The sequence below is a fragment of the Triticum dicoccoides genome, chromosome 2A (genome assembly GCF_002162155.2).
Source record: "Triticum dicoccoides isolate Atlit2015 ecotype Zavitan chromosome 2A, WEW_v2.0, whole genome shotgun sequence".
Classification (NCBI taxonomy): Eukaryota; Viridiplantae; Streptophyta; class Magnoliopsida; order Poales; family Poaceae; genus Triticum; species Triticum dicoccoides.
The window spans coordinates 580200063-580225852 of NC_041382.1; the positions used below are offsets into that span (position 1 = coordinate 580200063).

General features: G+C 48.2%; 2 protein-coding genes across 2 annotated transcripts; one reads left to right on the forward strand and one right to left on the reverse strand.

Annotated features, from left to right (window-relative positions):
• Window positions 1-2086: 2086 nt before the first annotated feature.
• Window positions 2087-5365, reverse strand: LOC119357977 (pentatricopeptide repeat-containing protein At4g21065-like). The gene is made up of 3 exons (XM_037624726.1): window positions 5319-5365; window positions 3168-5270; window positions 2087-2564 (listed from the first exon to the last, which is right to left on the reverse strand). The coding sequence occupies exons 1-3, from the start codon at window positions 5363-5365 to the stop codon at window positions 2480-2482; spliced, it is 2235 nt and encodes a 744-aa protein (XP_037480623.1). The 3' UTR covers window positions 2087-2479.
• A 19-nt stretch (window positions 5366-5384) lies between these two features.
• On the forward strand, window positions 5385-8965 carry LOC119355494 (glycosyl hydrolase 5 family protein-like). The gene is made up of 4 exons (XM_037622304.1): window positions 5385-5873; window positions 7044-7291; window positions 7386-7906; window positions 8227-8965. The coding sequence occupies exons 1-4, from the start codon at window positions 5457-5459 to the stop codon at window positions 8721-8723; spliced, it is 1683 nt and encodes a 560-aa protein (XP_037478201.1). The 5' UTR covers window positions 5385-5456; the 3' UTR covers window positions 8724-8965.
• Window positions 8966-25790: the final 16825 nt, after the last annotated feature.

Consider the following 25790-nt stretch of genomic DNA (forward strand, 5'->3'; position numbering starts at 1 on the left):
CTCTAGGTGGTCGACGTTGCTGTCCTGGACTGCCTCCCACATGCGCCGCACCTGGAGCCTGACCTTCATGATCCCGGCCCACTCGACGTAGTTGGTTTTAGTGAGGGTAGGCCACCCAACACTGGAACAACATCCCTGACCACAGTCCGGACCTCGTAGAGGCCGCGGTCCTGGTCGTTGCAGCCGCCGTCGCGGTGCGCGCCTCCACCTGGAGCGCGGGCGTGCTCGGCTGCCCACTGCGCCGTCCGCTCCTGCGCCACTTTGGCGCGATCTGCGTCGGCGCCGTCGTCCGCAGGCGCGGAGCTGCTGGAGCTGCCAGGGCTGCCGCGGAGTGCCTTGGCATCCGCCGTAGCCTCACGGGCTGCTTCTGCTGCTGCTGCTGCTTCTACCTCCGCCCTGGTTGCTTCTACCTCCGCTCTGGCTGCTGCCAGCTCCGCTGCAGCCAGCCTCGACACTCTTGCCGCCGCAGCAGCCGCTGCTACAGCCGCTCGCTCACGCTCCTCTGCCACGGCGCGCTCGGCCTCTTGCCGGCACCGCATGCTCGAGGTAGCCGTGTGCTGAGAGCGACCTGCAGACATGGCTCGCTGCAGGGGGGCTGTTGCGTGAAGAGGAGGCTGATGAAGACGAGCTGCTGCTCGACAGTCCGGAGGGAGGAAGGTAACCAGAGGCAGACGGAGCAGCTGCTGCTACCGACTTGGGCTGCTCATAGGAAATGCTCAGGGTGCAGGTTAACGAGGCTCTGATACCACTTGTTAGACCTTTCAGCCTGAGCATTGATAGATGTGGATGACACTAGGAGAGTTGGGACAATTTTCGTTGGTTTATTTCTCACACAATGCCATGCCAACCTGAGGGGTTGGGGATACATATTTATAGGCTGCTAGCCAGCCAAGGCATATGCTAAGATGCTGCTAAGATGCCAGTCTAAGATGCTAGTCTAAGATGCTAGTCTAAGATGCTAACTGACAGTCCTTGATGGTCAAGAACAGAACTCTATCCTAACAGTCAGTCCTTGATGGTCCAGGACTTTATCCTCCTAACTGCCACAAGGACCATGTGCTGCAGCCCCACAAGGACCCTAGTACACAGACTTATCCATCACGGATTGAGGCCGCCGCTGTAACGTTGTTTGTCTAAAGCGGCTGCTTACTCGGACGCGAACTAAGAGCACTCGGCGACTACGCTCATTGAAATCTCCGTCGTTGCACTGCTGTCTAAAGATTCGTGCATATAATTGGATGAAATGAATTGCTGTTGTTGAATACACTCCTCCAACGTAGAGTGATATAGTACGCATCTGTTTGGCGACAATAAATTAGGACCAAAAGTCCTGCTGTAAGTACAACACACCGTTGGACATTTATTGGACTACAAAGAGTATTGAGCCACTGATGCTTTATCTTCATAGTGTTAATTACATAAACTGTACTCATCATTGTCATTGCTCTCGCCCCTTTGATTCTCTTCGCCCGGCCATTGTTCCTCCTCCCGTTGATTAGTGCCGAAAAAAATGATAGCAGGTTACATAATGTGCACAAAATAGATGATGTGCACAAAAACAAAATAGTCATTTTTTGGCTATAATTCCTCGTAAATCATTTTACTCATAATAGCATCGCGTGCAAGAAGAGAAAGATGAACGTGGCTTAAGTTTCTAAATGAAGCGAGATTTATCTCATAACTTGTTAGTTTGTCGCTCGAATTAGCTACCTGTGTGTTCAATGGAATAGAAAAATATAACAAATGCTAACTTTCTTATCTATGGTCTTTACCCCAGGAGGTTTTCCTTTACATTTGTGTTCAAGCTATTACTAGCCATGCATGCTTCTGCCTAGTGGCCTAGACACAATGTATTGATAGGTTGGACAAGAAAGTCTTTGCCCGTACAAAGAATCCTAGCGCCTTCTTAACCGTCAAATTATTTATATTATATCACATGACCGGACTTGTAGTAACAATCAAAATTTTGAAGTGTAAGTGGTAAAAAGAGAGCACTTTTTCTGTTCACGTATTGAAAGTGCACCAGCAATGTTAAATGACATGAATGGAACTTATGCCAGTGGAGTTGGAACAGTGTAGCAGACAGAAACCTTAATGTGTGGGGAACAGAAACACGTGTACTTTACGTCTGCTATGTTGAACAGGGGAAAGATAAATACTAGTTATAAGGACATAAATACAATTGGGGCTATTATAGTGCGTGAGAATCCCAAAGCGATTTGATGGGCAAGATTCCAATGAGCGTCGTCGCCGAATGCTCCTACGCAATTTCGCTGCTTACAACTTGGTGTACTTGCCGCCCGGATGACACTTGAAAGGTACTGCTTCTGTCGGATATGGAGATTTCTCACTCACCCGATGTACAGATAAGTGGTTATATCAACAGCCGATATTACAACAAAGATTATAATAAGGCTAAACAAATTAGACATGTGCGCATCCACGCGTCAGCTTTGTTGACAACAACAACAACACCAACTCACCAGAAGCAGCCGTAGGTTGAGCCATCAAAGTCGACCCAGCAAATGCCGTCGTTGTGGCCAAAACAATGAAAGGAAACTGTGCTGCTCCGCATTTGAAATTTTATGTAAGCACACCACAGTTTCTTTACAAGTTAAGTAAAATGCAACAGGTTTATTCCTCGTTTTGGTATTCATGCAATGCACAGCAATGTGCAGCCTGTACACACTCAGTTCTCGTTCTTGAAGCTGCAGAACCAACTTCTATTCTGGCAGGCTAGGAATCTTCTCTAACAGTTTTTTGAAGCGCACACCGTAGGACAATAGTTCTACGGTAAATTTTCATTAATAGTGGTATGTTACGTAAATTTTCATTAATAGTGGTATGTTACATGAGGTAAGGAGAAAAAGAAGAAAACTACAAAGATCCTATCCAGAAAAGGGAAAACAGATTAACCAACTCCGGTTTTTGGGAACTGAATCATCAGGTTATTAGAATGTCTGAGCTAACCAAGCCTGAAACTCTGCAGATAATTTGCTCTTGATCTTAATACCTAATAACTTGAGCTCCTGTTTGAGAGTGAACGGCATTATGTACTTACAGATTACTTACAAAGTGCTGTACAGCCTCTCTGGCTCAGGTGACCCCGGTGTACATATAAACTTATGTAAGAGAAAAACCTTGACGCGCAGAGAATTTATACTCACCAGTAATCATTGCAGGAGCACAAACCATCTTTGAAATGATGAAACCTGTTCCTGTCTCTGACAACAATCTCCCTGTTGTACACTTTCGAGATCAACTTCGTGGCGGAGTGGCAGTCCACACACACTCTCAAATTCTTCGACAGCCGAATGGTTGCGCCAGGGCGCGACTTCATCAGGCCAAACGCAATGGCTAGCTTCTCGCTGTGATGTGAAACGGACACTTGCTTCTCAGATTCATCAACATCTAGCCTTGCGTCAGCGGTATTTGGGACGTACCCAGCCATCTTGATGTTTTCAATCATCTCATCCACTTTCTCATATATCTCCCTCGACTGGGGGTGGTCGCTGTCTTCAGCAAAGAACTCAAAGATTGTCCCATCCAGCTCAATGAGACTGCACCCAGGAATTTTCTTGATCCCTCTCTCATTCATTTCCTTCCGAATCATAGCTGCGTCTTTCCATTGTCCCACTGACGCGTAGGTGTTCGATAGAAGTATGTAGTTACCACTGTGATTGGGATCTAGTGGGGTGATCTGCTTCAGCGCTTCTTCTCCGATTTCAACATTTTTGTGAACTGTGCAAGCAGAAAGCAGTGCCCTCCAGACAACTGCATTTGGCACAATTGGCATATTCCTGATAAACTGGTGCACCTCATCAATCAAACCTGCCCGTCCCAACAGATCAACCATACAGCCATAGTGCTCAATCCTTGGATGGATGCCATAATCCTGGGTCATACTATCAAAATGCCGGCGACCCTCCTCAACTAAGCAACTGTGGCTGCAAGCTAGGAGAACACCAATGAATGTGACATCTGTAGGCTCAATGTTGGCCTTCCGCATGGATGAGAAGAGCTCCAGCGCTTCTCTACCTCTTCCGTTGCTTGCCATGCCCTTTATCAAGGCTGTCCACGTCCAAGAATTCCTCACAGGCATCGACTCAAATGCCTTGACTGCATCTTCAATGCATCCGCACTTTGCATAGAAGTCCACCAGCGCAGTGCCAAGAACAACTGTAAGGGACAAGGCCTTTCTCCTTATGTATGAATGCACCCACTTGCCCGTCTCAAGTGCACCCAGGACAGCACAGGCAGAGAGCACACTGACCATGGTTATATCATTCGGGTTCACCTCGGTAGCCTGCATCTCATTAAAAATAGCAAGTGCCTCTCGACATCGGTCGGCTTGAGTGTAGCCAGAGATCATCGCGCTCCAAGCAACCACATCCCGGGAGTGCATCCTGTCAAACAATCTCCGCGCCTTATCAAGTTCTCCACACTTGGCATTCATGTCAACCAGCGCAGTTGCCAAGTTTCTGTTCCTCACCATCCCCTTCTCCTCTGCATAAACTCCAATCCGCTCGCCGAGCTTAGAATCACCTATTTTTCCGCATGCTGTGGCAACACTCACCAATGTGACCTCATCAAACGGTGCCTGAACCTCAAGCATACCCTTAAACATGTCCACTACCTCCTTCCAGTCTCCATTCTTGAAGTAGCCCGCTATCATCGCATTCCATGTAACGACACCCTTTTCCTCGACTGCGTTGAACAGTACCTTTGCCGCCATGATATCCCCACAGCTCGCATACATATGTATCAAGCTGTTCAGCACAAACTGATCGGCCATGAACCCAAGCTTGACAGCGTACGCCTGAACGCTGCGCCCTGTAGCCAAGGCATATATCCTGGCGCAGGACTTTACGGTGTTGGCAATCGTGTGCTGGTCGGGGCAGACGTTGGCAGCAATGGCAGCATCGAGCATTTCGACGAACAGGTGGAGGGCATCCTCCGGGTGGCCCGCGCGGAAGAGGGCACGGATAAGGATGTTGTAGGACCGCGCGGAGAGGGGCGGGTGGGGGCCTAGGCGGAGCAGGCGGATCGCGTAGGCGAGGTGGGCCGCGGTGGTGGCCGGCGACGGGAGCGTGGTAGCCTCGGGGAAGGAGTGGAAGGACTCTGGCGAAGTGGTGAGCTCACCGGACTTGAGCAGAGCCGCGTGGAGCTGAGGCACGTCGCGCAGCGCCGCTCGGCGGGGTGTATAACGCACCGGCGACGGCCGGCGGGGAGAGCCGCCGCCGAGACGACGACGGCGGTGGCCATTCGAGCTCGCTCGAGCTTAACCGCTTAAGCGCACCAGGCCAACCGCCGCTTGCCTTTCTTTGCTTATCCGAGCAGCAACCAATCCGTGCGGCTGACGCATGGTCCCCACACGTCGTGGCCCCACATGTCATGCCCCATTTAAACTCCAGATCCGCCTCTCTGCTCTCCCAGTCCCAGTCCCAGTAATTACCATGGCTTCTTCCTCTCCAACTCCACTGCTCCTCGGCCTCCTCCTCGTCCTCCTAGCGTCCGCACGCGCCGCCTCGGTCTCGCTCCCGGCGCTACCGCTCTCTACGGCGTCGCGGTGGGTGGTGGGCGCGGACGGGCGGCGCGTGAAGCTGGTCTGCGCGAACTGGGCGTCGCACCTGGAGCCCGTCGCCGCGGAGGGCCTGTCCCGGCGCGGCGTGGGGGACATCGCGGCGCGCGTCGCGGCGATGGGGTTCAACTGCGTGAGGCTCACCTGGCCGACCTACCTCGCCACCAACGCCACGCTCTCGTCGCTGCCGCTGCGGTGGTCGCTGGAGCGCCTCGGCCTGCGGGAGTCCGCCGCCGGCGTGCGTGTCAACAACCCAGACCTCCTGGACCTGCCCCTCATCGATGTGTTCCGGGTAGGTGGTTGCTGTCAGCGCTTTAAATAACCGAGGTTATCCCCTGAGAAGCCATGATTGCATTTGTTTATTCGGATTCCTGCGTTGTTCTGGTTTGGACTTGATGTCGGTATTAATCAAACCATTTAGCTAGTATTCAAAGTGCAAGAAGCAGTAGTCAAAGAATAATATTCTGAAATGGATGCTTACATATATCTTACTACTACCACCAAAGAATTGGCAAGTGTTGCTAGTTTTGCGAATTGGAAGGTTAAGTTATGCCAAAACTGAACATGTCTTTAATGCAACCTACAGGTTCTTTAAAGAAACAAAAATGAAAATCTTGAATATATTTGTTGCTGCTAGAGTGCCAGGTTAGCAGTGAACTGAACTTCACAACACCGTATGTCAATTATATATAGACATAAAGTAAATAACTGTTCCGGGGAATAAATAAGAGAAATTATATTGTCGAAAAAAGTGTATGCCATGGATCAATTTGTCTGTAGCTAACCAGCTGAAATTAGCACTGTTTTGAATAAGTAAAACTTGCTTCAGAAGTCCAAACATTGCATATTAGAGGAATTCTGATGGCAAATAATTCATCAGAACTCACAAGGCTCGCCAAAGAACCTCAGGGTATCCTTCTTTTCTCTTTATCAAGGACACCATCTGATGCAAGATGAGGGATAAATGCCAATATAGAAATAAGTTATCATTTTTTGCTATTTCAGGAAATGCCATCGCTCTTGCTTAAAAGATTGTCTTCCCTTTTATTCGCCACTGTTTAGGTTGAACAGAGGCATACCTACTAGTCACCAAATTGATGGTCCAATATGAGGGTGCCTTGCAAGTCACAATGCTCTAGTGAGCACAAATATTGCTTGTAGGATTTGTTTGGATGATGGGGATACATCTCACATCAAACGAATGGATTAGGTGAGCTGGTTCTTTTTCCATACCAGCTATCTAGTTGGGCATGAGGGTCTCTCGGGGAGGTATCTAGTTAGCTGACATGGTAATATAGAACAAATAGTCAAATAATGTAGTTACCCAACCTATATGTTTTTCTTGTGACACACCTACTACCAGGCTAAACATGAAGTGAAAACAGTATTTTTATTTTTGTCTATCAAGGGGTAAATGAATTATGATTATGATCATCCTTCTGATATGGGTCAAACTTAATAGGAAGTGGTATCAGCTTTGGCCAGCAACAGCATTATGGTCATACTTGATAACCAAATGACTACTCCAGGATGGTGCTGTAGCAGAACTGACGGTAATGGCTTCTTTGGAGACAAATACTTCGACCCTGAAGAATGGTTGAAGGGCCTCAGTGCAATGGCAACAATGTTTAGGGACACAAAGAATGTTGTCGGCATGAGCTTGCGTAATGAGCTTCGTGGCCCCTACCAAAATGTTAGTTTGTGGTACAGGTATGTTACTGAGCAAAGGCCCTCATGAGTCATGCTATTGAGAAGGCTTTTCTATGTAACTGATGATATTGAAAACTTATATTACATTCTTTAGGTATATGCAACAGGGTGCTGAAGCTGTGCATGCAGCAAACCCTAATGTCCTTGTTATTTTGTCGGGCCTGGATTTTGACAACAGTCTCTCCTTCTTGTCCCCAAAGCAAGTTAAGTTGTCATTTACTGGAAAGTTAGTCTTCGAGCAGCATTGGTATGGTTTCTCAGATGGAACTGATTGGGAAAATTGGAACCAAAATGATGCTTGTGGAGTGGCTGTTGAGTCCATAAGGACTAAAGGACTCTTTCTTCTTCAACAAGGATGGCCGTTATTTTTCTCTGAGATTGGGTTTGACATGTCTGGCACACATATTGCTGACAATCGTTATCTTACATGCTTCTTAAGTGTAGCAGCTGAAATGGATCTGGATTGGGCTGTTTGGGCTCTCGAAGGGAGTTACTATATCAGGGAGGGTATTCTAGCTTACGATGAAACATATGGTTTGCTAACATGGGATTGGTATACAGCTAGGAACCCCAGCTTCATTGAAAGGATCAATTCCCTGCAATCTCCATTTCAAGGTTTGAACTTTACCTATCTCTGTATTACTACCTAGCGACGTTGTCAGACACAAATTTTGTGCTATCTGTTGCACATATTTGCCTAACCGTTCATTTGCTGAACCAACACATAAGCCTTTCATGGGTATTCATTTAGGATAATTTACCAGTATGCATTTATTGACTTTCAAAAGTGATTGTAAATTGTAACTGCTAGGGATGCACTTCGATGATGATATATGTAGTAGCCAAGTATGCAAGAAAAACTAAAATCCACGCAAAATATAATGCCGACACTTTGATAGTGGAAGAATTTATTTGGATACTCATATATACTGTAGGTCCTGGTCTACCCAGCAGTCACAAACCATACAAGGTAATATTTCATCCTCTAACCGGGCTCTGCGTGTTGGTGGAATCTGCGAATGTGCTTAAGCTGGGTCCGTGCGATGAATCGAACGCTTGGAACTACACCTCCGCGTATGAGCTTGTGCTGAAGCACACCGGGCAATGCCTTGAAGCCAAGTCTGTGGGTGATACTGCAAAGCTTGGGGCTGGCTGCAGCAAATCCTGTTCAAAGTGGCAGCTAATATCTGATTCAGGAATGCATGTTTCGGCCGAACTCACTAAGAATGGGACCAGAGTGTGCTTGGAAGCCGGTCCTGACGGCGTCATCACCACAGATGAATGCAAGTGCCTGACCGAAGATCCAACCTGCGACCCTGAGAGCCAGTGGTTCAAAGTTATATCAAGTAGTAGAGGCATACCAGGCGATTCCTCTGTTCTGCAGTTGCCATCTCTTGGACCCTGGCCTCCAAGGTCAAGTTCATCGCGGTAGCGACTTGAACACGCATCATGCATGTATCTAGTTGAGGACAAAGTTGTTCAGGCCAATTCGACGACCGTAATCTTGCGATCTGGGAAGTTACACGCAAAATGTCTGCAGTTCACTTCTCTAGTGTGTATAATGTGTCACCCTTTAAGCACTTTCTTTTTTTCTGTCAAAACAAACCACTTGTATGTTGCTTACGTTGTTGGGTTCAGAATAAAACTACAGAGAATCTAGTGCTTGTTGGCTTACCCCTGTTTGGTTGAGTATGTATGCCACTTGTTGGCCACTGAGGTAGTCTAGGGATTGATCTGAGGTTGCAATCGTGCTCAAAGGGAGCCGTGAGGAGGAGATAGAGCTTGCACAAATTTTCTTGTTATATCCCCCAAAAGAAAACTGCTTACCTTTATTCAGCTTGAATGACAAGGAAACAAACTCAAACCAAACTGAATCCCAAAGAACCTAACGCTATCTGTTCTGAACTGAAGGAAGGGGCCATGAGGATCACCCATTTCTCTGCCTGCAGCCGTGATATCCTCAGAACTGAATTATCTAATAGCATGACTATCTTAGCCGTCCAATCATAAATTGAAGGACGAGATTGCCTCGCATGAAGAGCAGAACTTAACATTGATAATTCGAGTTCATGAGGCGAAAGCTGAAAGATCTAGGATGCTAGCACATGATTTGGATTACGGTTGAAACAGAAAATTCACGCTGTTAATTATACGACGAAAACATTATTTCTGAATTGTTTACATGTAAGTAGCAAATCTCTTGTGATGAGAAAATTGTTTCTTCATTCGATGGAAAAGAGTCCTACGAAAAGATCCAGGACCTCCATCTCAAAAAAATAAAATAAAAATCCAGGACCTGGCCATGTGTGTTAAGCATTCCCTTTAATTTCGTCCAATTTTGCACTGCTTAAAGCAGCCACGGCATGAACAGGAAGGAAACCCACTCTTCCTCTGCTTGCTCAATTACCACGTCTCGCCTTAATTTGCTCTTCCTCAGCTCACGGACGCAATCCTCATTCGGGTTGGCGACTCTCGGTTGATTTGGTTGGAGAGGTACGGAAACTACACGTGGTTTGCACGATCTGGCAACACTAATCCAACTAACAACACCATTCTTAGACTAAAAGCGATCCTAAAACGGCATTGCCCTCGTAGTTGGATTATCGGCACCGGCGTGAGGTTTCGGACGACCTCGTCGTAATCACAAAGTGAATACATTATCCATGCGGGTACGCTTCTTGATTACTTCCTGATAAATTCATACAGACACAATTAGTGCTGCTATTAATAATCGGCTACGCCGCCGCCGCCGCAAACTCCCTCCTCCTCTTCCTCAGCCGCCGCCGGGCTAAGCCCGGGGGCCGACGGCGGTGGCAGTGGATCTCCTCTCTCGCGCGTCTTCGGGGTGGGACGGACCCTAAGGCGTGTGGTGGCGCGGCCGATCTAGGATCTGCGGCGCGACGGGCTGCGGTGGCGTGCATGCTGCCTTCAGATCGGCGACGGCGGCGTGGAGGGCCTGGTGGTCTCGTCGGCGGCACCTCCGATCAGATCTGTTTTGACCGGTGCAGCCAGCGGTGGTGGTCATCTCTTCCGTCAGAGGTGGTCGGCCTGAGGCCGGGTGTTCGGATCTCGGGATCCGTTATCTGGCACCAGCTGCGAGTCGGGAAGACGTAGTTGCCGGTGAAAACCGAGCCGATGGCGGCGTTCCACGTCGTTACCTTGATGAAGGCATCGGCATGTGACCACCGTTGACCCACTCGTATTGCTCCGGGGGAAACTCTAAGATCTGGTGTTCCAGACCGAATGATGGCGGCACTGCGGTGTCGTTTCTCTCTTGGGAGCATCGTTTTGTGGAGCAGCGCTGGAAGTCAGAGGCAGGAGGTGGAGCAGCTTCGTCTTGCACGGAGTTTCGGTGGAGATGTCAAGTCATGCCTGGGCGACAGGTGCTACGCTTGGCCATGCCTGGTCGGCAGGGGCTACGCACGACAGATCCTCCAAAGGCTTCAAGCCGTGTCGGCCGGTGGTACTTGGCAGCATGACGTTGAGGTGCATCAGTGGCGACCGCGACGTGTTCAGCTGTTTGCGCGCAGGGAGGAGGTGCCATTAGGCGCCGTGGTGGCGTCGACGATAGCTGAACCGAGCAAGGTTGATGCATCAGTACAGTTCTGAAGATGGAGCAGTGGCAGTTGGCGGCGGCGGCCTCTAAGAACACGCCGGACCAGTGTGTGCCCCAGACCCGGCAAGTGGCTAGGTTAGGGTCTCAGGTCTTAGATGTTAGGCTTGGCTGCGATGTCTATTTGGTATTAGGCCTAGGCTATCTGCGCTCCTTCATCAACTGGATAGGTGTAGCGACAGTTTGTTGCTTAGATGACGACTTTAATCTTACTGTTGTATGACTTTGTAAGGTCTTGTGAGAATAAAATTAATAAAGTGGCCGTATACATCATCCAGATGCAGAGGCGGGGGGTCATCCGCCTTTTCTAAAGAAAGTAATAATTGGCTACGCGTAATTTGGACTTCACACCCCAGGTACTGCATCCGTGAAATCATTTTCTTTTCTTTTTTAGAGACTCGTATTGCTTCTATTTTAGAAAATGTTGATGTATCTATGGGAAAGAATGCAAATGAAGCGAGTCTTTCGGCTGGGGTGCTTAAACATATGAAGATAGATCTTGTAAAGGTTTCTTCAAGATGTATGAGTACCCTGCCTAACCCTAACATCGAGGAGGAGGAGGTGGATGCCACATATGATGGTCCACTTCTCTCCCATTTGGTTGGTGCAGTTATTGAGATTGGATTAGATGATGCAAGACTTGAATTCATGTTTTGTGACTTTATAGTGTCTTTCAAGGCTGATAAAATGTGACTTTCGTGCATATGTCCTCGATCACCTTTCAGGTGGCTTCGATTACACATGGCATAGTAGTACATGGAAAGTTCAGAGGAATTCTACTTGGGATATAGACCACAACCATGGACTTGTTAACTTTTTCGACTGGCAAATTTCACATTAAATTCAACCTCCGAAGCAGAGCTGATAATTTTTCATGGAGCCTGGTTGCAGTCTGTGGGGCTGTCCAAGATAAGCATAAATCTGCTTTTCTTCGGGAATTGGTGAACCTAGCTAAGGATAACCCGCATCCAATGATTATTGGACGGGACTTTAATATATATAGGTACCAGGAAGAGAAAAGTAATGACCGCTTTGATACCCACCGACCTTTCCTATTCAACGTCCTGATTAACAGTTTGAATCTTCAGGAAGCTATTATGTCGGGGCGGCCATTCACTTGGGCCAATAACCGTTTTGTGCGAGTATGAGAAGCTCGATAGGGTACTCATGGATACTGATACGTCTCCAACGTATCTATAATTTTTGATTGTTCCATGATATTATATTATCAATTTTGGATGTTTTATATGCATTATTATGCTATTATATTATCTACTTTGTTGAAATCTCTAGAAAGACAAATATTTAGGAACGGAGGGAGTATTTTAAAACAATGTTGGTGTCTATTGGAAAAAATGCGAATGAAGTGTCTTTTACCAAGTTGTTTCCCTGCAATCATCAACAACCCGGTACAAATGCACGCCACCACAAGACACGCACACACCCCAGACATGGTACATAGGAGTTGAGCGCAGCAACACCAACCCTACCACTACAGGAGCTACCGGGGTCCTCAACCATTAACATGCCACCAAGAAGAGATGAAGCTGCATACGACGAACAGTTGGCTTCAAGGCGGCGCCTTTAGGAAGGTTACGACACCGGAGCGCCTCCACCGCCCGATCCAAGGACCAGGGTTTCCTCTGGAGCAACACGACGGGCAATGAGAGCCACGACGATGCCTTAAAGAAGGGGACGAACTTCGTCGCCGCCGGTTTGGCCGAAGATAGAACAGGTTTTCACCACCCCGGCCAACACTTACCGCCACTGGCATATGGTACAGATTCCGCGCCACCGCCATCGAACATCACACCCCATCCACGACTTGGGTGCTCAAACATATGGAGATAGATATATAGTTTAAAGGTTTCTCCAAGATGTATGAGTACCCCGCTTAACCCCAACACTGAGGAGAGGGTGGGTGTCACATATGATGATCCTCTTCTCTCCCACTTAGTTGGCGCGGTTACCGAAGTTGGATTAGAGGACGCATGACCTAGGTCCACGTTTTGTGACTTTATAGCATTTTTGCGAAAATCAAAATCACATTCCTCAAAAAAGAAACAAAAAATGCCCAAAAAGGCGAAGTTAGCCACCACAACCCGAGTTTCCACATGAAAGACACGTTTTGGAATAGCTGAGGTATTTCAGACTTGGCTAAATGTAAACACGTCGATAATTGTGTGAGAGAACATCGAGTAGATTTTGTGGCCATTTTCAAGGCTGGTAAATGTGACTTTCTTGCACATGTCCTCGATCACCTTTCAGATGGTTTCGACTACATATGGCACAGTCTACCCGCACGTGGAAAGTCCAGAGGAATCCTACTAGGGCTACTAATCACAACCATGGACTTGTTAGTTTTTTGAATCGTGAATTTCACATTAAATTCAACCTCCGAAACAGAGCTGGTAATTTTACATGGAGCCGGGTTGCAGTCTGGGGCTGCCCAAGATGAGCATAAATCTTCTTTCCTTTGGGAATTGGTGAACATGGCTAAGGATAACCCACATCCAATGATTATTGGAGTGGACTTTAATATACTTCGGAACAAGGAAGAGAACAATAATGACCACTTTGACACACACTGCCCTTTCATATTCAACGATGTGATTGCCAGTTTGAATCTTCGGGAAGCTAGTATGTCAGGCGACAATTCATTTGGGCCAATAACCGTTATGTGCCAACATATGAGAAGCACTATAGGGTACTCATGGATAACGAGTGGAAGATAAACTTCCTTTAGTCAACGTGCATGCCCTAGAGCATATCGAGGCACTATCGGATTGTGTGCCCATCATTCTTGATTTTAACTCTATCAGCCCATTCACTAGTTCCCTTTAAAGTTTGAATTGAGATGGTTGCACAGGGAAGATTTTGCAGACGTAATCAAGAATGTATGGGACAGGCTTGCCATTGGTCGTACGCCTATTCGCAGATGGAACTTTATAATAAGGGCCACATGGCAATACCTATCTGGATGGGCAAAACACGCCAATGGGATGTACAAAAAAGAAATGAAACACCTCTCCACCATTATTGATGACCTCAACAAAATCACAGAGGCGATGTATTAGAGAGTCGGTCCAATGAGAAGATTGCACATCTTTTTTGAGGTGAGGAAATAAAATATTTCCAAAGATCTAAAGCTGACTTTATATTGAAATGAGACAGTAATACACGATACTTCCAATTGGTCGCCAATGGGTGGCATACGAAGAAATGTATTTTTAGTCTCCAACAAGAGGAGGGGCGGATCGAAGGTCATGCAGAGCTCAAAAGTTATATCATTAAATACTAAAAAAACTCTTTTTGGGCCGCCAGATGAAGGAAAATTCATCCTTGATGAGACCCGAATAGTTGATATTCCACAAGTCATTGCAGAAGAGAATGATATAATCACAACACCTTTCTCTGAAGAGGAGGTGAGAGCTGCAGTGTGCTAAATGGAACATAATAAAGCTCTAGCCCCGGATAGCTTCCTCGCAGAATTCTATCAGAATTTATGGGATCTCATCAAGACTGACTTGTTGAAGTTGTTCGATTATCTTCATGCCATCCAACTTGACCTATCCAGGCTTAATCTTGGTGAGATTGTTTTGTTGCCGAAAATTAAGGAGGCTGAGCGGAGTCTAGGGAGATCTCATTCCCATCTACTTTCTGATAGAACAACTCTCGGCAGTATCTCATTCATCCCATTGTAATCCCTCGCACGAGGTATACCCACCATCAATAACAACAACAAGCAAGACGTAGGGTATTACTCCTCAATGGAGGCCTGATGTCACACCCTACCTAGTTCAAGCATTAGAATGTGCATCATGTTTAAATTTCTCTTAAATTTGAAATGGGGAAGGCAGAAACCCCCAACACCCCCTGGAAACAACTAGGGTTTACTAAAATTATTTTCAATGAACCTGAAATGCCCTTCTAAAAAGTTCACCCTTTTTGTCTTGGGTTAAAACCCCTTGAAAAATTGGTGCACAATTTTCTAGGTCAACAGAAGGTCATTGAATTAAACCATAAGTATTTGAATTTGGGCATTTAAAGGCTATAAAATAATTTAAATGCTCAAATAATTCTGGAAATAAATGTTTGCTGTTGGAAATAATCTAAACAGAGCCCACAATTATTTTCGGGATTTTTGGAAACGTTTTAGTATTTTAATTAAAGCCCAACAGTTGCAGTTAAATAGAAAAACATAAACAAATTAGAAAAAAAGAGAGAGAGGGAAGCCCACCTGGGCCTTACCTGTGCTGGCCAGCCCACCTGGCTCGGCCCAGCCGACTGGTCCTGCCAGTCGTCGTCCTCCTCCCGCCAGAAGGACGCGGAGCGCGTGGCCGGCGCCCGCGGCCACACGCCGGCCACCTCCTACTTCCGCCGACGCCTGGAGACGCCTAGGAGTGCCACGCGACCCCCACGTCCCCCCTCTCATCCTCGCTCACTCTCCCCCTCGTCTCCCTCACTCTCTCCCGCGATGGCCGAGCGCGTCCCTCGCCGCCGATCGCCGTAGTTGCCACCAGAGCCACTCCCTCGCCCCTCCGACGAGCCCAATCGCTCCGCCTCGTCACCCTGGACCTCCCCGTCGACCCACGCGACTCCAACCGCCGCCGAACGCCGTCTTCACCCTCATCTTGAACCTCGGGCACCCGAGCCATCTCCGATCGAATTCGCCGCTGCCAGGACCTCCCCGAGCTCGCTGACCCCCTCTCCGACCCCGCTGTGAGCTCCTCTTCCTTTTCCCCTAGCTCCCGTGCTCGTTTGGCCATGTAGCCGCCACCTCCACCGCACCCGAGAGCTCCCCGCTGCCGGCCATGGTGCCGTCGTGGCCAGAGCCACAGTGGCTCGAAGCCAAGCCCACCGTTGAGCTCAGCGCAGCACCAGGAACCCGTAGCCACCACCAGCTCCTTCTCCCGTGCACCGTAGCCTCGAAACAAACCCCGCCCGAACTCCGGTCGCCGCCACGAGCTCGATTCCGGTGAGCTCGCTCCACCCCATCTCCTCCCACTTGCCCCACTAGATGCGCGCGAGCCCCAGCTACGCGTAGCACGTCTCCGCCGTCGATTTGGTCACCAGGGGACCAAATCCAAAGCCCTCCGCCGTCTTGGCCTCGCCGGCGGCTCAACGCCGGCGGGATTAGCCCCGCTGACCAGGGGTTTGACCCCAGCTTGACTCCCCTAAGTCAATGACAAGTGGGCCCCCCTCTGTTAACTAAATCAGATTAGTTTTAACTAAAAATAATTAGCTTAATTAACTACTGACATGCGGGACCCATCAGTCAGGTTTGACCTGGACGTCCTGTTGACCACTGATGTCACCCTGACGTAATGCTGATGCAGTAATTAAATTACTGGAATTATTCTTATACAGGAAATTCCAGAAAATAGTCAAAACTTCTAAAAATCATAGAAAATCAACCATAGCTCCAAATGCAAAGATTTATATATGAAAAATAATCAGAAAAAATCAATTTATCCATCTGTAACGGTTTCATGCATGACAAAACAAGTTTACCTTGCTGTTTAAGCAGAATAAGGAAATGCACTATTAAGGCCATGTTTAATGAGCTAATATTTGAATCTTTGATTCAAATGAGTTCATTCCTTTCTGTTATAACTTGCATTAGGCCAGGACACATTCATATTGCCATGTCATAGCATGCATCATATTGTTGCATATCGTCATGTGTTGATTGTGTTCCGATGTGTTCTTCGTGGTAGGTTCTGCCTCCGAGGATATTCACGAGTATCCAACTGAAGGGCAGTATCCCACTACCACTCCATCAGGCAAGCAACCATTGATCATTCCAATACAACCCATGTTCTCGCTTCTGCTCTTGTTTACTGCATAAGACAATGCGTCTCAATCTGCTGTGTGCTAGGGTAGTTGAACCTTTATCCTCTGCATGACCTATCATTGCCACAGTAACTAGATGAAACCCAATAGCATGTGTAGGAGTTGATTGAGCCATGTATGTGATTCCTACCTTGCTATGCCTGCTATGCTTAGAGTTGTGTCAGGTCTGGTTCATCTGGGTGATGGGCTAGAGTGAAATGCTTATGTCGGTAATGTGAGGGAGGTGTTGAACATGTTTTGGTAAAGGTATCGATGAGAGGCCATGTAGGAGTACATGGTGGGTTGTTTCATTGAGGCCGTCCCTAAGAATTGAGATCTGTATGTGTGATTTAAGATGCAGTTACTACCGTACATTGGGCCCGAAACCAATGGACCCTCTCGGCTTCTTAATCACCCTAGTACTCTGTCCAGGAGTTGCAAATAGTTTCTGGTGTTTGTAGGTTATGTGTTGGCGGCCGTGCGTAGCGCTGACCCTAGGGGTGGGCTATGTTGCGGTAGATACACCGTGATACGGTGTACCGAGTCACCCGTTTGGTGTCTCGGGAACCCTGTTCACATCGTTCGGGGCCGTATGTGGAAACCTCGGCCGGACTCCCTGCGGATGGAACCTGGATAGGCGATAAACCTGGACTAGAGACTTAAGTGTTTAGGTAGGCCGTGGCCGACACCCTCGCTGGGCGTCCGCTTGAAGGTTGCCGAGTACATGTCGTGTAAACGGCGGTAAGTGGTGAAAGCGTGTATGAAGAAGTACACCCCTACAGGGTATAAAACTATTCGAATAGCCGCGTTCGCGGTAAAGGACTACTTGGTTGCCTATACAGTTCATAGACAAGTTAATGGATACTACTAAAAGACTCAAGATAAGTGTGAGTACCGAGGATGGCCCTCTCGTAGGATGACGAGGGAGGATCCCCGGTGGAGTATTGTGTTGGTGAGTAGTAGACTCGTGTGCGAAAACTATTTTACTGGTGAAGTTCCATAGGATAGCTTAGCCAAGAGTCAAAGCTGGCCTGCTGCATTAACCCCACCACCTTCTTGAGAATAAGCATGTTCAGTAGGTTCTGATGTAAGACTTGCTGAGTACCTTTGTACTCATGTTTGCTTAATTACTGTTTTCAAACGACAACACCGCCCCCTCCGATGGGTTCTACGTAGACTTTGACGTCGACGAGTGACTAGCCACCCAGGTGGTGATCCTGGCCATGGAGGGCCCTATGTAGATAGACAGGCTTCGAGAAGCCTTCTTTCTTTCTAGAGTCTGTACTCAGACTAATTGCTTCCGCATGTGCTTGTATGATTGTATGACTTGAGTGTCGGGTCATGTGACCCCTATCTATATGAACATGTTATGTATGGCTCTCTGGAGCCTTTAAATAAAGTACTTGAATTGTAGAGTTTTGTTGTGATGCCATGTTGTATGTACTCATATCGGGCATATTGTGTGTATGATTGAAATGCTTGGTATGAGTGGGATCCGACAATCTAGTTGTTTATCCTTGGCAGCCCTTCTTATGGGGAAATGTAGTCTAGTGTTCCTCGAGCCATAGTAGTCCGCTACAGCCCGGTTCACCGGAGTCCTGCTAGCCCAGCACTACTGCTCCGGACACTTGACTGGCCGGCATGTGTTTCACTTCGTTCCTATGTCTGTCCCCTCAGGGAAATGTCACGCGGTGATATCCAGAGTCCTGCCTAGCCTGCTACAGCCCGGGTTCCCCAGAGTCCTGTTAGCCCAGTGCTACAGCCCGGAATCACTCGCTGATGACCGACATGTTCGATGTGGTTCATGTATGCCTGTCTCCATAGGTCTGTGCCGCTTTGGGTTCACGACTAGCCATGTCGGCCCGGGTTCTCTGTCATATGGATGCTAGCGACACTGTCATATACGTGAGCCAAAAGGCGCAAACGGTCCCGGGCCATGGTAAGGCGACACCCGTGGGATACCGTGCGTGAGGCCACAAAGTGATATGAGGTGTTACCAGCTAGATCGATGTGACTTGGAATCGGGGTCCTGACAGCGTTGGCATCAGAGCTGGACTGTCTGTAGGTTCGTTGAGCCAAACTGGTCGATGTCGAGTCTAGAAATGCTTTAGTTATATGTAGGGGAATTGATTGTGGGAGGGAACGTAAGGCTCTTTTACTCCTTTACCCTATGCCTCTGATCTGAGTCATTCTCTTCTCATTCAACGTGGGTTAAGGACTAGGCTCTCTCCTTTTATCAGGTTCACGTGGTACTAATCCGTAGTAGCTTATAGGATTGATGCTACAAGCCCTAGTTCAGTTTCTACTATTTTAGTATGTTGCTAATTGGATCAGAATCTTGATATGATGTTGTTGAGTGGTATTGCGAACTATTGTGGATGTCTCAAATCTTTTTCTGAGCATTTACAGCTGTTATGTTGTCCAATTTTCCCTAGAAATTCTGATGTCTTTGCATTGTGGTTGTGCTTTCAGATGTCCAATCGTGTTCAAAACCAAGTGGTTCGCCTGACCCGGTGCCTCGGCGTGCCCGGTCATACTGCTATGTTAGTCCGGGTAATGATCGAGACGGGCTACCGTTGGTATCCTGAATACACCGTCGAAGAGCAGTTTCGCGACTTTAATCAAAGCCAATATCTCTGCACCGTCAGGATATTTCCTTCTTATCCTGGATCTACCGAGCCCCTTCACTATTCCTATGGACTTGGGGTTACTGTTGAGATGGCTGTGCAGGATGCTGCCTATTCCATGATGACCATCTTGCGTCTCCGGACTGGCCTGCTTCGGAACACCGACTTCCGTTACATGCCAGCTTCACTTCCGGGAGCGCAAGGGTATCTTCAGGCTATTTATGCTGACTCCACTCAGGAGGACTCATTAACTCGTACCACTGCCGAGATGCTCGAAGATAAGGACCGAGAGAACCGGGCCTTGAGGCTGGAGCTTTTCAATACCCGTGCTGATCATTGGGCCACATTGACTCGGTTTGCACCTGCGGTGCAAGTTGGATGTATGGATACAAGGGATCTGTATCCTGTGAGATCAGCTCTGCCAGACATGGTGGATTGGCATGATGTGGGAGGCATCACCCCACCCCGTGGTCCCCACAGACCACCGTTTGTTGGTCCAAGACCTCATCCTAGCCCCTATGGTCCACAGGCTCCTCAGGACCGTCTGTTCCCGGATGGTCACGTTGAACTTCCAGGCTATGGAGGTGACTTCTATGAGGACTACTACGGAGCTGTCTGAGTTAGTAGTAGTACCACTAGTATTGTAGTAGTTGTATCTCCACTGTCCCGCGTGATTTGTGGAATATGACTTTGTGTGTAATCAATTCCGGAGGTGTAGACAAATAATGTATAGGAGCTTGGAATGCCTCCGATGAGATGTAATGTCTTTCATCATAGTTGTAATGTAGCCTGGGCCTGTACTAAACTATGTATGATGTGCATGACCGTTGGTATATATATGGCAGTTTTATATTACCATGACATACGGATGAACATCTCTGCATTCCGTGTTGTCCATTACATACTGCACTTCCTTGCTAAGTTTGGGCCATCATTGTCTAAACCGTTGTCTTGTTTTCTCCTAGGATGGTCAACACCCGCAGCAACCCTGCTGCCTCGGAGCAGGGGGAAGCCAGTGCAGCTAGGGGTGAAAATCTGCCTCACCCGCCTTCTCTGGCCGAAGTGATGCTGGAGGCGGAAAGAAACAAGCGTGAGACTAACCGCCTGCTAGAGCGGATTGAGCAGAACACTGCACGCCACCCACGAAATGACCTGGTGTCAATCAATGACTTTATCAAGCTATACCCACCAAAGTTTAACCATTCCGTCGAGCCCCTCGACGCGGATGACTGGCTTCGCAGCATCACTCACAAGCTACGTTCTGCCAACGTAGCTGAAGCCGACAAGGTTACCTATGCTGCCTATCACCTCGAAGGCCCTGCTAGCCTTTGGTGGGAAAACTTCGAAGCTATGCGCCCGGTCGGCCAAGTTACTACTTGGGCTGAGTTCAATGAGGCTTTCCGCGAGCATCACATTCCAGAAGGTCTCATGGATCACAAGAGGGAGGAGTTCTGCAACTTCACCCAAGGAAGACTAACTGTGGATGCTTATAGTCGTGAATTTGGAAATCTGGCACGCTATGCCCCCGAAGAGGTATCTACTGACGCTAAGAAGCAAGCAAGGTTCCGCAAGGGACTTAGCCCTGAGCTTCGCCGTGATCTTCGTCTGCACGAGTGCACCTCCTTTCAAAAGTTGGTCAATAAAGCCATCAGCGCTGAGACAGGCCAGACTGATTATGACGCTTCACGCAAGCACTCCCGTGACTTTGGCTCTTCATCCGGCTCTGGAGCTCAGAAGCGCCGGGTGTGGATCCCAAGCATGGCACTGCCACCCAGGTTCATCCCGAGGCCATCCTTTGAGGCACCTCGTCCCAACCAGCAATTTGCACCGCCCAAGCCCCATGGTGGCCCCGCTGCTAATGCTGCTCCACGCCCCAATGTGGTGACATGCTTTAAGTGTGGAGAGCCGGGTCACTATAGCCAAGAGTGTCCCCAGAATAACAACCCCGTTCAAACTGGAAAGTCTGTTGGCCGTGGTAAGCCCGCGGGAAAGACATTCTACGCCAAGCCGGTCACCACTGCACGTGGCCATGTCAACTATGTTTCAGCCGAGGAGGCTCATGAGGATCCCAACGTCGTCCTTGGTACGCTCCTTGTTAACTGCCATCCGGCATCTGTTCTTTTCGATACTGGAGCATCTCATTCATTCATATCCGAGAGCTATGCTCGATTGCATAACACGACATTCTGTGACATGCCCACTTCCATGGTAATTCAAACTCCGGGTTCCAAATGGCAAACTTCTAGAGTAAGTCATAGGAACGAAATTCTTGTCGATAGACTTGTCTTCCTTGCATCCTTGATAGCTCTCAAGTCCTCGGACATAAACATCATCTTGGGTATGGACTGGATGTCAGCTCATTATGCTAAGATTGATTGTGCCACTAGAACCGTTCAACTTACTCACCCATCGGGCAAGACAGTTAATGTCTTAACTCGAGTGGCCAAGCGCCAGCTTTACTCCCTAAATGCCAACCCCCTTCCAGACCTTGAGGATGTTCCGATAGTCCGAGACTTTCCGGATGTCTTTCCAGAAGAACTGCCAGGTGTTCCACCTGACAGGGATGTCGAGTTTGTGATAGACCTTGTTCCAGGAACCGTGCCAATTTCTAGAAGACCCTACAAGATGGCACCCTTAGAACTAGCCGAGCTTAAGAACCAACTCGATGAGTCCTTGAAAAAGGGTTTCATCCGTCCTAGTTCCTCTCCTTGGGCATGCCCCGTCCTCTTCGTCAAGAAGAAGGATGGAACGGATCGAATGGTTGTGGACTACCGCCCTGTCAACCTGGTCACCATCAAGAACAAATACCCGCTTCCCAGGATCAATGATCTGTATGATCAGCTCACTGGATCCTCAGTCTTTTCCAAGATGGATTTGAGGTTGGGCTACCATCAAATCAAAATCAAGAACGGGGACATTCCCAAAACGGCCTTTGTTACTCGTTATGGCCAATACGAGTACACCGTTATGTCCTTCGGTTTAACCAATGCCCCAGCCACCTTCTCTCGGTTAATGAACTCGGTTTTCGTGGAGTACTTGGATAGATTCGTCATAGTATACCTCGATGACATACTCATCTACTCCAAGAATGAAGAGGAACATGCCGAACATCTAAGGCTGGTATTGATGAAACTTCGAGAGCATCGCCTTTATGCCAAATTCTCCAAGTGTGAATTTTGGTTGCCAGAAGTGACCTATCTAGGCCATGTAATCTCTGGTAAGGGTATTGCTGTCAATCCCGAGCGAGTTCAAGCCGTCCTTGATTGGACTCCACCTGAGACGGTCAAGCAAGTTTGGAGCTTCCTTGGCTTAGTGAGCTATTGCCGCCGCTTCATCGAGAATTTCTCCAAGGTTGCTAAACCCCTAACTAAACTCCTCAAGAAAGATAAAAAGTTTGAGTGGACCCCACAGTGCAAGTTCAGCTTTCAGGAACTGAAAAGACGCCTGACATCTGCTCCCGTACTGGTACCACCAGATTTCTCCAAGGACTTTATTATCTATTGCGACGCCTCGCGACAAGGACTAGGTTGCATACTCATGCAAGATCGTCAGGTAATTGCCTATGCTTCACGGCAATTGCACCCACATGAGGAAAATTATCCCACACATGATCTAGAGCTTGCAGCTGTAGTCCATGCACTTAAAACTTGGCGACATTACCTTCTCGGTAATCGTTGTGAGATCTTCACCGATCACCAAAGTTTGAAATATATCTTCACCCAACCAGATTTGAATCTCAGGCAAAGACGTTGGGTTGAGTTGATCTCGGATTACGACTTAGGAATAACTTACACCCCGGGCAAAGCCAATGTTATGGCTGATGCGCTGAGCCGTAAGTCCTATTGTAACAACCTGATGTTACAACAAAGTCAACCACTTCTCCATGAGGAATTTCGTAAGCTTAATCTTCACATTGTTCCTCGAGGATTCCTATCCACCCTGGTGGCGAAACCTACCCTTACGGATCAGATCATCAAAGCACAGAAGGTAGATCCGGGAATCTCCCGTATTAAGAGAAACATTAAGAAAGGAGTCGCGAATTGTTTCTCCGTTGATGATCAAGGTGTCGTATACTTTGGAAATCGCCTAGTGGTTCCAAAGGCACGAAACCTGAGACGGCTGATCCTTAAGGAAGCTCATGAATCCCCTCTCACCATTCATCCCGGTAGCACTAAAATGTATCAAGACCTACACCAGAGGTTTTGGTGGACTAGGATGAAGAGAGAAATCGCTCAATACATTGCTAATTGCGATGTTTGTCGTCGTGTTAAAGCAGAGCATCAACGGCCTGCTGGCACTCTTCAACCTTTGGCTATTCCCGAATGGAAATGGGATAAAATCAGTATGGATTTCATCACTAGGTTTCCCAGGACCAAGAGAGGGAATAATGCCATCTTCGTCGTGATCGACCGTCTTTCCAAAGTAGCCCACTTTATACCTATTCGTGAGAGTATCACCGCTAGCCAGCTAGCCGATTTATACATCTCCCGAATAGTGTCTCTTCATGGTGTTCCATTGGAAATTAACTCAGACCGTGGGAGTCTCTTCACCTCTTGATTTTGGGAAAGTTTCCAAAATGCTATGGGAACTCGTCTCTCTTTTAGTACTGCCTTCCATCCTCAATCAAGTGGTCAAGTAGAGTGAGTCAATCAAATTCTGGAAGATATGCTCCGAGCTTCTGTCATCTCGTTCGGAATGAGTTGGGAGAAATGCCTTCCATTCGCGGAGTTTGCTTATAACAATAGTTATCAAGCCAGCTTGGGCAAGGCTCCTTTCGAAGTTCTCTATGGACGAAAATGTCGAACGCCTCTTAACTGGTCAGAAACAGGGGAAAGACAACTCTTTGGTCCGGATACGATTCAGGAAGCAGAAGAGCAGGTTCGCGTTATTCGTGAGAAATTGAAAACAGCCCAATCTCGTCAAAAGAGTCAATATGATCGTAAACATAAGCCTATGACTTATGAAGTCGACGAGAAGGCTTACCTTCGGGTTACTCCGTTAAAGGGAACCCATCGTTTCGGTATCAAAGGCAAATTGGCCCCTCGTTACATTGGACCCTTTCGCATTCTTGCCAAACGAGGAGAAGTTGCCTACCAATTGGAACTACCTTCGCATCTTTCTAGAGTTCACAATGTCTTCCACGTTTCACAACTCAGGCATTGCTTCGCGGATACTATCCGTGGAGTGGACCACGAAACGCTTGATCTACAAGATAACCTCTCCTATCGGGAATATCCCGTTCGTATCCTTGATCAGGCCGAGCGTACCACTCGACGTCAGAATATCAAGTTTCTCAAGGTTCAATGGTCACACCATTCCGAGAAAGAAGCCACTTGGGAAAGGGAGGATCGTCTTCGACTTGAGTACCCCACCTTCTTCCCGGAGGATCCTAAATCTCGGGACGAGATTCTTTTGAGTGGGGGTGAGTTGTCACACCCTAGCTAGTTCAAGCATTAGAATGTGCACATGTTTAAATTTCTCTTAAATTTGAAATGGGGAAGGCAGAAACCCCCAACACCCCCCTGGAAACAACTAGGGTTTACTAAAATTATTTTCAATGAACCTGAAATGCCCTTCTAAAAAGTTCACCCTTTTTGTCTTGGGTTAAAACCCCTGGAAAAATTGGTGCACAATTTTCTAGGTCAACAGAAGGTCATTGAATTAAACCATAAGTATTTGAATTTGGGCATTTAAATGCTATAAAATAATTTAAATGCTCAAATAATTCTGGAAATAAATGTTTGCTGTTGGAAATAATCTAAACAGAGCCCACAATTATTTTCAGGATTTTTGGAAACGTTTTAGTATTTTAATTAAAGCCCAACAGTTGCAGTTAAATAGAAAAACATAAACAAATTAGAAAAAAAGAGAGAGAGGGAAGCCCACCTGGGCCTTACCTGTGCTGGCCAGCCCACCTGGCTCGGCCCAGCCGACTGGCCCTGCCAGTCGTCGTCCTCCTCCCGCCAGAAGGACGCGGAGCGCGTGGCCGGCGCCCGCGGCCACACGCCGGCCACCTCCTGCTTCCGCCGACGCCTGGAGACGCCTAGGAGTGCCACGCGACCCCCACGTCCCCCCTCTCATCCTCGCTCACTCTCCCCCTCGTCTCCCTCACTCTCTCCCGCGATGGCCGAGCGCGTCCCTCGCTGCCGATCGCCGTAGTTGCCACCAGAGCCACTCCCTCGCCCCTCCGACGAGCCCAATCGCTCCGCCTCGTCACCTTGGACCTCCCCGCCGACCCATGCGACTCCAACCGCCGCCGAACGCCGTCTTCGCCCTCGTCTTCAACCTCGGGCACCCGAGCCATCTCCGGTCGAATTCGCCGCCGCCAGGACCTCCTCGAGCTCACTGACCCCCTCTCCGACCCCGCTGTGAGCTCCTCTTCCTTTTCCCCTAGCTCCCGTGCTCGTTTGGCCCCTGTAGCTGC

What these genes read in the sequence shown, in the direction of transcription:
- LOC119357977 (XM_037624726.1), bottom strand. Translation starts at nt 5,365, where the DNA reads ATGCGTCAGCCGCACGGATTGGTTGCTGCTCGGATAAGCAAAGAAAG. An exon ending in GCTCGGATAAGCAAAGAAAG is followed by an intron (nt 5,271 to 5,318) that starts GCAAGCGGCGGT and finishes AGCTCGAGCGAG; the next exon opens with CTCGAATGGCCACCGCCGTC. An exon ending in TGCTCCTGCAATGATTACTG is followed by an intron (nt 2,565 to 3,167) that starts GTGAGTATAAAT and finishes AATGCGGAGCAG; the next exon opens with CACAGTTTCCTTTCATTGTT.
- LOC119355494 (XM_037622304.1), top strand. Translation starts at nt 5,457, where the DNA reads ATGGCTTCTTCCTCTCCAACTCCACTGCTCCTCGGCCTCCTCCTCGTC. An exon ending in AATGTTAGTTTGTGGTACAG is followed by an intron (nt 7,292 to 7,385) that starts GTATGTTACTGA and finishes TACATTCTTTAG; the next exon opens with GTATATGCAACAGGGTGCTG. An exon ending in CCTGCAATCTCCATTTCAAG is followed by an intron (nt 7,907 to 8,226) that starts GTTTGAACTTTA and finishes TATATACTGTAG; the next exon opens with GTCCTGGTCTACCCAGCAGT.